Source organism: Chinchilla lanigera, unplaced genomic scaffold, assembly GCF_000276665.1.
Source record: "Chinchilla lanigera isolate Chin_1 unplaced genomic scaffold, ChiLan1.0 scaffold00013, whole genome shotgun sequence".
Lineage (NCBI taxonomy): Eukaryota > Metazoa > Chordata > Mammalia > Rodentia > Chinchillidae > Chinchilla > Chinchilla lanigera.
In genome coordinates this window covers 25,833,220-25,848,416 of record NW_004955414.1, presented here as the reverse complement: position 1 = coordinate 25,848,416, position 15,197 = coordinate 25,833,220, and the positions used below count along the sequence as shown (strand labels likewise).

Below are 15,197 nucleotides of genomic sequence, written 5' to 3'. Positions count from 1 at the left end.
CATTTTCAATGTGCTGTTGTCCTAAAGGGGTCCACTTGTCTTAAAAAAAAAAAAAAAAAAGAACTCCATTTGGCCATCATACTTCTTAATGCTTTGATAGGGTAGGAGAATAGGAGCTGAAAAGAAAAGCACAAAAGTGCTAATAAAGCATACTTATATAAGTTCCAGGAATGTGTGTCACCATGCCTGAGTCACATTTTTTAATAGTAAAACATCACTTTACCATTTTGACTTTGCCCTTCTAATTTGCATTTTCAAGTAACATTGTAACAGTCTTACATATGTAAATAATATTTTGATATGCATTTAGAAATGTATTAGTATTTTAAACTAAGTCATCATGCTCCTGAAATATATATCATTAAATCAGTAAATAATGCTTCTGGAAAACCTTTGGAAGTTCTGCTCCTTCCAGGGAGATACTTTTCACTCTTAAATGGCAATAATTAAAACAAACGATTGATTGATTGTCTTCCATGTTAGGGATTAAACCCAGGGCCTTGCATATGCTAGGCAGTTACCCAACCACCAAGCTACATTCCCCCCTCCCCAAAGAAACCAGTTTTAAAAATAATGATTAATGGTATTGATGTAGTGAAATATGCCGTTCTAATTCTTACAGACAGAATGTAAATAAATTTTTAGTATTTTAACATTTTTACATTTTTTGATTATATAGTTGTATATCGAAGAGTATTTTCTGAGGAAAAGTAAGATAAGGAAAAGGTTTATAAACAAAGATGTTTACTGTAGCATTGTTATAATAGTGAGAAACTAGAATATATCGTCCAACAACATCAAAGGCCCTTTGTAAAACATTAAGTAATAAATTAGCATATAAAGCCAGATTTAAACCATGTTTCATCATGCATGCCTCTGCTACTCAGGAGGTTGAACAGAAGGATGACAAGTTTGAGGCCAGTCTGGGCCACTTAATGAAATCCTGTCTTAAAACACAACAACACAACACAACGCAACAAAACAATCCCAAGGGTTGGGGATGTAGCTCAGTGATGGAATGCTTGACTAGCATGTTTAAGGCCCTGGGTACAATCCTAGTACCAGCAAAACAACAACAAAAGCAAAACAAACAAACAAAAAACCAAGCAAAGAACCCCACAAAACCAAAAAGGTAGTTTGGTTATTAATTCTATAGAAAAATACATATAGATCAAAGAAAACCTAGGATGAAATAGTCCAAAATGTTAATAGTAGTCTCCGTGTGGGATTATGAGTGATTTCCTCTTTATATGTTTATGTTTTTGACATTTTTTTCCTGTAATTAACATTTACTGCTTTTATTGTTAGGAAAAATCAATATAAAATATTTCTTGAGCCTAAAATATATTAGATTTGATTTCTAGAATTGAATAAATGATATGAGGACACCAGATGGGATAAGTAACATGAATTTCTCTCTTTAAAAAGGCATAGAAATATAAATTTAAAGCAGTTTTTCTCACTGTTAATAAACTTATTAAAATAAAAGTCCATATACTGTGAACTACAGTGTATGCCAAACATTTATGTTGTATACTTCAGGATACAAAGATAGTTACTGAAAGAAAGCAAGCTTGTCATTTCTTCTAGAAATTTCTTTTGTCTTCTCTACTAGGCTAAAGTAGGTTCTCTTCTATCATTGTCCTTACCATGATACACTGACATCAGTTCCTTATCAGTTCACAATATCAGTTCATTATTGCTCTGCCAGAAAGGCTGATGCTTGAGGTCAGATTTAAAGAATGATGAATCACATTTAGTTCAGTTGACTTCTAATAAAATCCTTCATCCTTCTATAATGAGGGATATATAAGGAGTTACTGTACTGCAGTGGTTAATTTTAATTGAGATTTTTTTTTCAAATGGATTTTGGTTCTGAGCCAGTGAGGTGAATTAATATGCATTTTTTAAAGGTAAAAATTTGGCCATAAAGTGATTACACTGTAGGTGAAGAGCAAGGAAAATTTTAATTAACAGGGATGAGATAGATCATAGTGGATGATTTTTCAAAAAGTATGTAACAAATGGAATCAGTTGTTCAGGCTTAGTTACACACACAATCAGAATGTTGCTGCATTCACTTCTGAGCAAGTTGGAACATGTAGAGTAAGCATGTGAAGCTTTGTAAGTAGTAGTATGGAGTGGGGGATGTGGCTCAGTGGTACAGCACTTGCTTAGCATGCTCAAGGCCCTAGATTGAATTCTCAGCATGGCCAAAAACAAAGTAAAGCAAAACAAAACACCTTAGATGTAACATGTACTTTCCATACCCAATTTACTCACAGATTATGTCCTCTAAATTCAATATAAGTTGATCTAATCTTTGATGTCACAGACTAATTTTTTAAGGCCAGTGGTTTTCAACCCAGGGGACATTTGGCAATGTCCGGAGACATTCTTATTTGTAACAGTTTGCTGGTGATAGTAATGAAGTACTACTACTGGCCTCTAGTGAGTTGAGGTTGGGGATGCTGCTAAACACACTACAGCACACAAGTCAGCACTGCTCACATCCACAGTAAACAACAAAGCATTGTCTAGCCCCAAATTTCATTAGTAATGGGGTTAAGAGACTCTGCCTTGACAATGGTCAAGGTCCCAGGCCAGCGTATGAAATTTTATTTAACCCATAACAGTTCTTATAAACTATAACTGAGCTTAGTGCTAACCATGTCATTTCATTTATCATTTAAAATTACTCAGTCTCCTTAGAAAAGCTCTTTTTTAATTTCAGTATGGAATAGTGAGGTTACTTATTAGGACGCCGAGGGTAACTACTCCCATGATGTGGTAGAGATCCAGATTTTAATGCCCTTTTCTATTTTCCTTAGTATGTGTCAGTCAATCTTTTAATAGTTTATAGGATAGGAAATGCCTGCTATTTCAGTATTGTATTTAGAAGGTGAATACTTTTATATCCTTTAAAACTTAAAAAAGTATTTAACTGATCAATTTATTCCAATAATTATTTAGAAATAAGCAGTAGTATAATAAGTATTAAGATTTTTTTTTTTTTAGTATCTTATAACAATTTGATTTTATTAACAGGGTCAGGAGAAGGTCTGGGGAAAATAATCCAGAGATTTCCACAGAAGGACTGGGATGATACACCTTTTCCACAAGGTATTGAATTGGTAAGTTGATATTGTATTATTGCTCTTTTATAATGATATTTTGTTTTTATGTTACATTTCTGTTTATACACTATTACATTTCCTGTTAAATAATTAGGTGCTCTGACTGCAGTGTGTTACTAGAAATAATTTTCTTTCTTCCTACTAGACCTGTAGGTACAATAACCTTTGAATATATTGATTTTGAAACACCTGTTGTGCTGGTCTTTTTCCCATTTAAACTTCTAACATTAATGGTGAAATTTAGAATTTTTATGACTCAGAAGCAGAAAAATTCCTCTGATTCTTTAGTAAAAATCTTAACCTAAGTAGGTTGAGGGAATGTATAGCACTGAACAAACATTGATTGTATTTTTTGTTGAAAATTTACAGGTTATTGTTTGAGTGAAAATAAAATAGAAAACATAGATAAACAAATAAACAAACAAAAAAACCAAAGACTTGGGGCTGGGGATTTAGCTCAGTGGCACAGCGCCTGCCTGGCAAGCGCAAGATTGTGAGTTTGATTCCTGGTACCAGAGGAAAAACAAACAAACACACACACACAAAAAAAACCCCAAAACCAAAGCCTTGTTTAATGGCAGTCAGTCATAGTTTAAGTTTGATTTTGACACCACAAATCTGAATTTTTCTCTTTTTAGCTGCAATTTCTATGAATTGCAACATTACAGTGATGCAATTTGACTGCCCCCCCCCACTTGATCAGCCAATTGATTACATTCAATTACTTGAATGTAATTTATGAAATCCAGGCCAGTCTTTCTGTTGGCAGATCCATTGTGGTAAAAAGGAGGACTAGGAAGATGCTCACTGAAGTACATTTTTGGTGTGTGACTCTAAAATTTGGTTCTCCAAATATACAGGGAGAGGGGGTTATAGTTGTGTTTATATATTGTACACATACACATATTTTCTTCAAAGTAGTTCTTGTTGAAAGACCACTTGGTATATTGTCACAGAGTGCAGGCTTTGGAGCAGACTGCCTGGGTCAAAATCTCAGCTATATGGTGTATGACTTTTGAGAAATACTTAAGTTTCTTGAACAGCAGAGTCTTCATCTATAAAATGAGGGTAGTAGCAGTACTAATCTCATAGGGTTGTTGTAAAGGTAAAATGGAAACTAATGCACATAAAATGCATAGGACAATATATTCATGTAGTAAGTACTCAACAAATGAAGTATATGTTTGTTTATTATTGTTATTGCTGTTTGTTTAATATCTTTCAGCCTTTTATTCAGAGGAAGACTTATTCTCTTGTTAGTATGGATCATTTGTATTAGGAATAAAACTGATGTTGAAATTGTAAATTTTCTCTTCCTACCTGATGACAGTCCTATCTGCTTTATTGAGAATAAAAGACATATTGTGACGTACTTAGATTTGATTGTTATAATCTAACCGTGTGAAGAAGGTTGTGAGTTTGTAGGTCCACTGAGAGGGAAAATCTTGAATTTTGGCCTTATAAATGGGGAATATCAGGATCTAAGGAAAAGTGGCTTTTTGGAGAGCTGTGTACATTCCTTTCTTTTCTCTCCCACATATCTTCACATACTAGTAATTGGCCTTATGGTATGGGTAATTAGGATTTATGTTATAAGAACTTTTAAACTATTTTCAGTGTCCCTCAGTGGTATCAGAAAGGGAAAGCTTTGGTGGTAGGGACTTATTAGAAGTTTCTGGATTTCTGCATCCCTTCACATCAGAGTGTAAGGGGATATAATACTATATCAGTTTGACAGTATGAACAGTGAATCACTTTCATAAGTTTCAAGAACACAGACATTATTAGAGCAAAGAGAGATAATTAACTGGCATAATTGTTTAGCTAGGACTGAAAAAGGAGACCTTTTCTGTTTTGAAAGACAAGGAAACTGATGTACACTATGCCTCCAATGTTTTTCTAGTAGCAAGGGAGAGACATATATTGATTTTACTGTTTAATAAATTTTTTTTTTTTCTTTGTGTGATGGACACAGCCATGTTCAAGTGCTGTTAGTGTTATGTGACAGGTGAGGAGTGTACTGCTACATTAGTAAAATAGAGGTATTGAGGTAGACAGAACTTTCCCTCACCTAATACTTTCCTAGATTACTTGTTGGGTGATTCTTAGCATATCAGTTCAAAATTTGTGGTCTAGATTAATATTAAAAAATGTATGATCTGTTGGATTATGTGTGCAATTTTCTTATTCCTTTAAATTTTTCCATAATTGATAGCAATTCTGATTATTTAGTGTCTATTGTGCTTTGTCAAGTATAAGATAAATTTCTTATCAGTGTATTTTTGAAAAGAGTAAATTAATTTTTGTTCTTTTAAAATTATTGTGCTGTTCTTGCATGTGTTAGAGATGTGTAATTACGTATATAAACCTCAATAACTTGAATAACTGTAATATATTGTGTGATCTTGAGCAATTTCTATAGCTTCAAAACTAAAGATAGAAATAATCAAATTTTAGCCTAATTGAAAGTGATCTGACTCAGTCTCTAAATGGTACGTTGATTCCAGGATAGTAGTGACCCTTTTTGATGATGTACTAGAAAAAAAGCCATACCCTTTCCAAGTATTTAAAATTAAGCTTAGTACCTAACAGTTGTATGATGTTGATAGTTTATGATGAGCTTCCATAAATTAGATGATTGGTGGTAGTGATGATTAATTCCAGTCACCTCCCAACACTGGTACCCTGTGGACTAAGCCTTCCTTCATAATGGACCCTTGGGGGACATCCAAGTTATATTTAGATGACAGCACTGAATAGAGACCTACTTTCCTTACCTTATCTGAGGATACATATGGATCAGAACATAACAGTACATTGAAATTATTTCTACTGCCACCTCTTTTCCCCCAGGAAGCACATAGTTGATGCACTTAAGTTCTGAATGAACCATCATGTGTTCAACCTGAAGACTAAATTTATAACTTGTGAAGAATGGTTTTAGGCATTCATTCACTAATAAATCAAATCTCAAATTTAATTTAGAGGATGCTGAATTTATTCTTTCCATTTTTATATAAAGAAATTGCCTTCTTCTGTTTAGAAATGGTGAACTTTAATTTGGTTATATTTTAAAAATAAAAATATGAAAATAAGCTAAACCAAACATAATGACTACTTTTCCGATTCTGGGATATTTCTGTCTTTTTCTTGTGCTTTTTAGGCATACATGGAAACCACAGACAGTCATATAAATAAAGTTGCAGTTAATTTTAGTGACAGTATTTCAAAGAAAATTAAAGAATTGTCTTCCACAGGCATTTATGGCTAGAAATCTGTTTATTATTATAGGAACAAATGTTTGTATTGGTTAGGTCTTAGACATCAGCAAAATAGTGTTGTTTGGTGCTAGCTCCTTTTTAAATGCCCATCTCAGAAGTGAATCTTTTTATATCATAACTCAGAAAATATAATATTCATAATATGACTGCATTGAGGTATTTCTTATCTCATTTTCTAAGTAGGCTAATATGATGTGATAAGTAAATTTTGTGGCTTGAAAAAGAGGAAGAAACTTAGAATTCTAAATTTGAAGTTTGTTATTAATGATTTTACTGTCTTTAGTGTGAACCCAGTCTTTTATAAGTATAGATTGTGGAAAAGTAGGGGGAAAAAGCTTGTAGTCAACATTCTGCAGATGTAAAAGAGAAGTAGCTTCATTATAGGATGCTATTTGACAGCAGAGGATTAAGTATAAGTACCACATAATGCTTTAATTCTTTAAGCTGTTTAAAATGTGATAAACATAACAAATAGTATACTAGTATTCCATTGACCCATATATAAATAGTGTTTGGTGAAGCAGTGGAGTGTAGAATGGGTAACAAGGAATTTTCTTTCCTCTTTTTAGAGAAATATGCATAAAAGGAGGATGAGAAAGCTAGTGAACATACTTTACAGTAGAATTCGGATTCATGAGGACTTTTAACAGTTTAGAGTAGTAGTCAACTTATCAAAAAGATGAAATGTAATAGGTAAACATAAAAGTTAATATAGGTGACTATAAAAAGCCAGTGTATATAAGTCATTATTTAGAATAAAGATAGTGGATAATATGCCAGCCAGCCATGTTTGAGGAATATAAGAGAATAGATTTTAAAATAAATCAAAGATACCTGTGAAAAATGTTATAGGTACCATCCAAAGCCTGGCGCTGAGGTAGGATGCTAGGTGATGAGTTCAGTGTTAAAGATGGTCCAGATCTTGGTACAAAGGATGTGTGGGAGGACATACTACTACTGATGTGAAGACATGATTTTTAAGACAAAAGATACAAAGAGGATTTAAAAAGTCATGTTTATAACAAAGCAAATGGGAATAAAGTTTAAGCTAGAAAGTAGTGATTGTGCATAGGTCACGTTTGTTTTCCACTCTCAGACTGTTATCTCTTTGGTGTAATAATACTACATGACAGGGAACTTGGTAGAATATAGAGGGTGTATCAGAGTTAGTAGGCCTTTTCTGTATCTCTTAGGAAGAGAATAATCAGTCTTTGTGATAACCTTTTCATTCCTCCATGCTCACTGAAATGGTTTGCTTTCCCTATACTAGAATTTCAGTTACTCTCAATTCTACTTACTATGCATTGATATTCTCAATTATACCAGTCTTACCCCTACACTCTGTTGATTTTAGAATCACCTTTAGACAAGACTTTCTTGTCCTGCTGATTGAGGTTCTGCTATACTTTATGCTCAGAGGCCATGGAGAACTTCCTGGGGAAGATGGAGAACAACACAGGCTTCACCCACTGTAGATCCATATTGTTTGATAACAGCATGATTTTCATTCTCTAATGGGACCATATTAACATTTATTTCTCATGCAATTTTATATCATATCATCTTATAACTTATTCTGTACTTTTAAAATTCCATTTCTTTTTTTTTCTGCTCTTCCATGTCCACTGATCTCATTTTTATTGTCTCCAAAGTCTAGGCTAAAAAAATTTTTTTTATCTTAGTTCTTCATTACAAAGTATTCCAAAGGATCCTTCTTTTGTACGGTCCATTTCTCTACAAGCCTGGTGTGGTAGAAACAATATGGGACTGGAAATTTAAGAATCTTGATCAAAGTTAATTTAGTATTTCGGATAATAATACTTCTCTTACATGGCTGTTATCATGTGACTTAATATTTTAATAAATTATAATGCTATAATTTATTGTCATCCACTCTCATCTCACATACTCATTGTACCCACATTTCAGGGTTCTTTGAAGTAGTTTTTGTTCTCTGCGTTCTTTATTTCGCTTTTTATCTTAGGTGAGGAGGAGGGCACTAGATGAAATAAGGTTAAATGGGACAGCTAGTTGCAGTTCAGCTAGGAATGCAGCACCAAGTTTCTCCAAGTGTTAAAGTTGGCACACCAAGTGTTACCTCTCCTGCCTGATGTCAGGTCTTCTTCTATGATCAGAATTTTGAGTATATTCAAATCTGTGAGGTGATTTTGATAAGACTTCTTCATTGAAATTTTGATCGGTGTAGAAAGTAGTCAATTTTAGGTATTAAAAACTTTATACCATTTGTGAAAGACTTTGTAATATAGAAGAAAGAATACTGAACTCTAGGATTTTTGTATCTGGATGTGTGTTTATATATGTGTGTATATCTAGGTACATGTAGATATACAATTTGCTTATCAAAAGCGACAGCTTTTCAGAGAAAACAGCAACTCTCTAGGTTAGTGATGAGGAACCTTTTAGAGCTTTCGATGATAACAAACAGCTGGCTGTGGCACATGTGCCACAGGTTTGCCACCACTGCTCTAGGCCATGTAATCTATTTTTAAAAGTATATAAAAATATTACTTTTGCTGGGCATGGTGGTGCACACCTGTAATCCCAACACTTAGGAGGCTGAGGCAGGAGGATTGGTGCAAGTTTGAGGCCAGCCTGGGCTACATAGTAAATTCAGTGCCAGTTTGAATGACATTGTAAGACCCTCTCTCAAAAAATACAAAACAAAACAAAAAAGGTATTTTTCTACTAACTCTCTTCCTCCATTCTTGGTCTAATAAAGTTCTTTGTTGATTCAGACTATATGAAATATGCTCACATTTCTTTTTTTTTTTTTTTTTTTTTTGGTTTTTCTCCGGTACCAGGAACCGAACTCACGACCTTGCACTTGCCAGGCAGGCGCTTTTGGCGCTGAGCTAAATCCCCAGCCCCTATGCTCACATTTCTTTGAGTTTATGTTCTTTCAAGATTAATGTGGAGCTTTCGTAGTTATTTTTTAATCCTTTCTTTATAATCTAGCCTAACTTAAAATATCTTAAAGTGGCAAGGATAAGTTGCAAATGTGTCAGTTTTAAAAAGTGAAGTATTTGGTGGCCTCTAGTGGTACTTATATGTCTGTAATACTTGTGTGTCGTGAATATACAAAATTTCAGGGTGAGAGAATTATATGGTTACAAACTAAGCATATATTTATTGAAGAAAAGTTTTTTATTTCTTGAGAACTAAAAATTTATTAATCAGTTTTATCAGTGGCATGGCCTTGTGTACTGGAATATCAAAGTATCACTACTAGACTTCCTTACCTGCAAGAAATACCTTGGAATTGTACACTTATATCTTATTTGGAAGTAATTCTGTGTAACTTAATGTTTAGTAATAGTTTACTGTTTGCATTACACTGAGCTATATTTTGAAGACAGATTATAGGACTGCTTTCTGACATCTTAAATATAATAACCTAAAACATGGTTAATATAAGTAAATAGCTGGGTGTAGTGGCATATGCTTGTAATCCCAGCACTCGGGAGGCTGAGGCAGGAGGATCCGTGTGAGTTCAAGGGGCTACAAAATGAGTTCAAGTCCATCCTGAACTGCATAGTGGAACTCTGTCTCAAAAAGACCAAAAAAAAACCAAAACAAACAAACAACAACAAAAAAACTATATATGTGTGTATGTATATATATGTATAAATAGTCTGAAGTAAGGTTTCTTTAAATAGCCAATTGTAACTTAAAGATACTTTAAGTTAGGCCAATTGTTGTCTGGAATCTGAACTATATATGGAAATTTAGAGAAATAATTTCAAAAATTAGGAACATTTGTATTTGTATAAAGTCAATATTTGGAAAACCAAAGAGAAAAATGATAGTTTTAGGAAAGTTAAATTTAAGTGTTTATATTTATCTATATTAATTCTAGAAATTAAAAATTGAAATCTACAGAGATTCAACAACTTACTGTCATATAGCTACTTATTAGTTGCTAAGGTGATAATAAGACACAAGTCTTTTGACTCTATTGAAGATTTTCTAAAACTAAAGTAAAATAGTATTAGATGGGACAAGCTGATTTTTTTAAAAAAATTTTTTCCCTGTTAATTTTTTTTGGTAAATTAATAGGATAAGCCTTAGTGTCTAATTAGGAAAATTTAAATAGCATTAGAAAGACATTAATAGGAAAGTGTTTTAACATTGAAATCAGAGGTTCTAATTATATGAATCCTTGGATTTAAGGAGTTGGCAGCTTGTATATTTTTGCAAAAATAGATCTACTTAAAAAAATAGACCTACTTACAAGAAACATCTGTTGTATCTGGGGACTTTGATTATGACACCCACTGTGCTCTAGTGAAAAAGTTGGACTTTACTATTGGATTCATAATTCAATGAAAGATTTCTCAAGGGTAATATAATCTTCAGTATTTTTTTCCGGTTTAGTTCTGTGTACTTAGGAAAAAGGAATGATGTTCTTTAAAACTTGGATAAATAATGCTATATATTTGTGAATTAATTGTGGTTTCCCTTACCTGAGGTCACTGTGGTCTTTCCCCAGACAATGACTACTTTTCTTAAGATTTCTAACCTCTGATAAACAAGATGAGGTAGAACTCTGAACTCTAGTTTTACATGTTTTACCTTTTCACAGCGAGAGAGGTGGAAGAAGAAACATGCTAACTGGTTACACGTAATATCTTTCACTCATTCTACAAGTAGAGAATTTAGTTTTTTCAGTACTAGGGATTGAATCCAGCACTTTTGCACTGACCTTTGTCCCTAGCTTTTAGCTATGTTTTTTTTGTTTGTTTGTTTATTTTATTCTGAGACAGGGTTTTGCTAAATCACTAAGCCGCCCAGGCCAGACTCAAACTTGTTGTTCTCCTGCTTCAGCCTCCCAGAATGCTAGAACTGCAAGCATGTGCCACCACGCTTGGCTAACTAGAGATTTTGTGTGTGTGTGTGTGTGTTTTGTTTTGTTGAGACAGGCTCTTGCAGTGCAATTCAGACTGACCTTGAACTCACTATGTAGCCTAAGTTGGCCTTGAATTTGTGGCAGTCTTCCTGCCTTAGCCTCCCAAGTGCTGAAATTGTAGGTATGTGCCATTGTGCCCAGCTTAGAGATTCTTTTAGACTGGTTTTGTCCTCTTTAAAATTTCTGGAAACTATAATACTTAATTTTACATGAATATTTACTTGGATTAATATTGTTCTACTTATATATTGCTTGTAATTTTATGTCACAGATCAGCCTACTGGCCCATTAGTAGCAGTGATGCCTGTGAATAAAATAGACAGGTCATTTTAGCGTTATTATGAGTTGAAAAAGTGGTAAAAATGGAGTCCAGAAACTAATAATTTCCATATATCTCCTGGTGATTTTCTTTTTAAAAAAGATCATCAACAAACTGTCTTATAAGTACTTATAGTAACTTTATTTTGTCCTTTGCTCATTTGTCCAGAATTTTACTTCAAAATTTATAGCTATTTTGAATACTTAGTTGTGATTTAATGCGAGTTCATTCATTTAACACATTTATTGAGTATATAGTATGTACCAAGAACTGAGATGGATGTTAAAGATATAGCTATGAACAAGATAAAATCGTTGTCTTCATAGAACTTAAATATCTAATGGGAACAACTGGCACTGATTATAATACATAAGTAAAGTTATGGTATGTGATGAGTGATAAGTACTGTAAAAAAATCAAGCAGTAGTAGGCAGAATGTGGCTTACTCATTTGTAAATAAATAAGGCAGCCAGATTTCTGTTGCTGTTTGCCGGATACAATCCAAGGAAAGTAGATGAGCTAGTTGAAATTACTTGTAGTAGTTTGCGTAATTGTTATTATCAGGCAAATTGAAACTGGTTTCCTTTAGCCATATCAAATTACTAAAGTTCACATCATTAATAGGAATTACATAAAATTCATAAGCCATAGACATCAGTCTCTTGGCTTAAACTTGCCATTATACATTTAATATGTGACCTATACCTATATATATGGTATAAAATTTTCAAAAATACTTGTATTCCATACAAGGACAGAGAAAAGAATAGAAAATATAGAGTCACATATGTGCAGTTTATCATTAAAGGTAACTACAAATACAAATGTCTTACATAGTCCTAAATATATATTTCTGTATCTGAGTAGTTGCTTAATTAGTAATAGACTTTTTTTTTTTGGTTTTTCTCCGGTACCGGGAATCGAACTCACAACCTTGCGCTTGCCAGGCAGGCGCTTTGCCGCTGAGCTAAATCCCCAGCCCCTAGTAATAGACTTTTCAACTTGAAACTTTCAAGGAAAAAAATGATTCTCTGTATTTTTTAATACCAGGAATTTTTTTCCCTCTTAACTATTAGAAATATGGCATTTGAAAATTTATCCTTTTAATATAACTCATAGATACACTTTCTAGGTTAATATAATTGTTTAAAATATAGAAGCATAAAGGTTAACATAAGGTTCATATGTTCCTTAAGATCATAATACTTAATGATTTTCTTTCACTTTTTTTCCCCTGTCTGACAAGGATTTGTGTTAAAAAGCTGATTGTAAAGTTAGGCAGTCAATGGCTCTTGATAGACATTTTTCTAAAAGCCCTTCCTATAATAGAATGTGACCATCATTTAAAATCCTAATGGGGGAATGATGAAAATGTGAAGATTAAGGTCCAGAAGAAACCTTAAAAGATTAGCTGATCAAATTCCAACCTTCCTTTTTTAGTTAAGTCATTTGAATACAATACCCTTATCAAATGGTCGTCTAGTTTTAGTCAGTGTTAAGTACTTCCAAAGATTTCTTTCAACCTTAACTGTTTTTTTTAGTGCCTATTATATTCAATGTGTAGGAGACTGAGGCAGGATGATTGGAAGTTCAAGTTCCACCTGGGCAATTTAGCAAGACCCTGTCGCAAAAATTAAAAAAAAAGTATGGGAGAGTGCTTACCTAGGGGTTTGATTGTGAGTACATCAAAACAAACCAAAAAAAAAAAAAAACCTAACAAACCGGGAAGTCGGGGGAGAGCAGAAGGCAGGTAGTCCTTGCTGCCTAAAGTATTGTATAGTGAGCTGGGAAGCCAACCATCCATATGAAGTGTGTTCATTTTTCTAAGGCTTCCTGTAACTCTTTGGTTCAGGATGAATTAGGGTTTTTGAATGCTGAGAATACATTAACTGTGAATATTGAGTGTAGAATTTCAGTGATGTCCCATGACACTTGGCTAGGCCATAAATTTGTTAAGATAATTAGATCTTGTGATTTGTATGATATGCTGTGTCATGTCCTTTATGTTACGTGAAATAAAAAAGATTAGAGAGCACTGTGATTTATTTTATACTGTGGGCTGTTTTTAAGCTTCTTGATGCCTCTTTCTATTTGGTTGTCCCTATTTGGTAAAGTCAGTCACAACTATGATAGGGATACTCAGTGGAACCAAGATGGATTAAAGGAAGTTTTATGCTCCCCTGATGATTATGATAATTGAACTGAGAACACCCACCCTCAAGTGTAGTAAGTATTAAAAATCATTTGGTCAAACTATCCTCCTTTCCTTTAGATTCTCTTTCGAGTGCTAAAATCTTAAAGGCTCTCCATTTTAGTAGGAATGTGCTTGATTTCTTTTTACAAATTCCATTTCCTTTTAAAGTTTTGCTTATCCAATTTGTGTTTGGCATGTATCTGGGAGAGAAAATACTCTGTAGGCTAGAATGATGAACTAAAATAATAAGATGAACTTTTATGGGAAAAAGTAAAACGTTTTATTGTAATTATGTTTCTGAAACTTTGATGTAAGTATCTGCAGTTTGTATGAAAAAAACTTGGATGTTTTAGTAATAAAGCTAGCATGAGCTATTAGCTTTTTGAAAAGCTCTATAGTCTTTGGCAATGGAATGGCCAGGATGGTGACAGTAGGAGTGGACATGGGATATTTATTTAATTGACAGGGTTTGGTTGGATGGCTAAATGAGTGTGGAATGCACTGAAGGACCAGAAGTTTTCTCATACATTCAAAGTAATATGACTAGGTGCTGGGGATTTAGCTCAGAGGCATAGCGCCTGCCTGGCAAGCACAAGGTCATGAGTTCGATTCCTGGTACTGGAAAAAAACAAAAAAACAACCAAAAAAACCCTCAAAGTAATATGACTGAAAGAGCAGCAATACCTTAGTAGAGTACTGAGAAAGTAGAAATACTTTCAGTGCTGTCCAGTTTGGCTCTCTGAATGAATTTAAGGTGTAATACTTAAAAGACAAATTTTATAAAGTGATTAAGATCATAGACTCGAGAATTAGACTTCTTGACTTTTATTTCTGGCTTCTCCACTTAGTAGCTTTCTGACCTTGGGCAGCTTATTTAAGGCTGTGTGCCTCTTTTCGTTAGTCTAAAAGAAATAAAAATGGTATCTAATGTGCAAAGGGCCTGGGTTTAATTCCCAACACTACCAAAAGAAAACTACGTCATAATGTTAATAGTATCATTGTGAGTAGCATATGAATTAGTACACATAAAGCACTTAGAATTGTTCCTGATACATAGTAGCATTATGAATGTTAGCTGTTATTACTATTATTGCCATTAATTTAAGGCCTGTTTTTCAAAATAATGCTGTGATTTCCATATTAAACCTAATTATAGAAAAAGAAGTGTATTTCCCCCCCCCCCACCCCCAAGCCAGGTATAGTAGCATATTCTGGGAAGCTGAGGGAAGACTATCCACTGCAAGTTCAAGTTTGAGCCCAGTTGGGCTGGGGATTTAGCTCAGCTGCACAGTGCCTGCCTGGCAAGCGCAAGGTTGTGAGTTCAATTCCCGGTACGGGG

The 15,197-nt window shown here is 33.7% G+C and overlaps 1 protein-coding gene across 1 annotated transcript in view; it reads left to right on the top strand.

The window, feature by feature from the left end:
* Positions 1–3,048: 3,048 nt before the first annotated feature.
* Sbf2 (SET binding factor 2) overlaps positions 3,049–15,197 on the top strand; it is a gene marked incomplete at its 5' end in the record, with an annotated part of 381,407 nt that continues 369,258 nt past the window's right edge. The window contains 1 exon segment of the mRNA XM_013511938.1: positions 3,049–3,134. Within this exon segment, the coding sequence (XP_013367392.1) occupies positions 3,049–3,134 (86 nt within the window).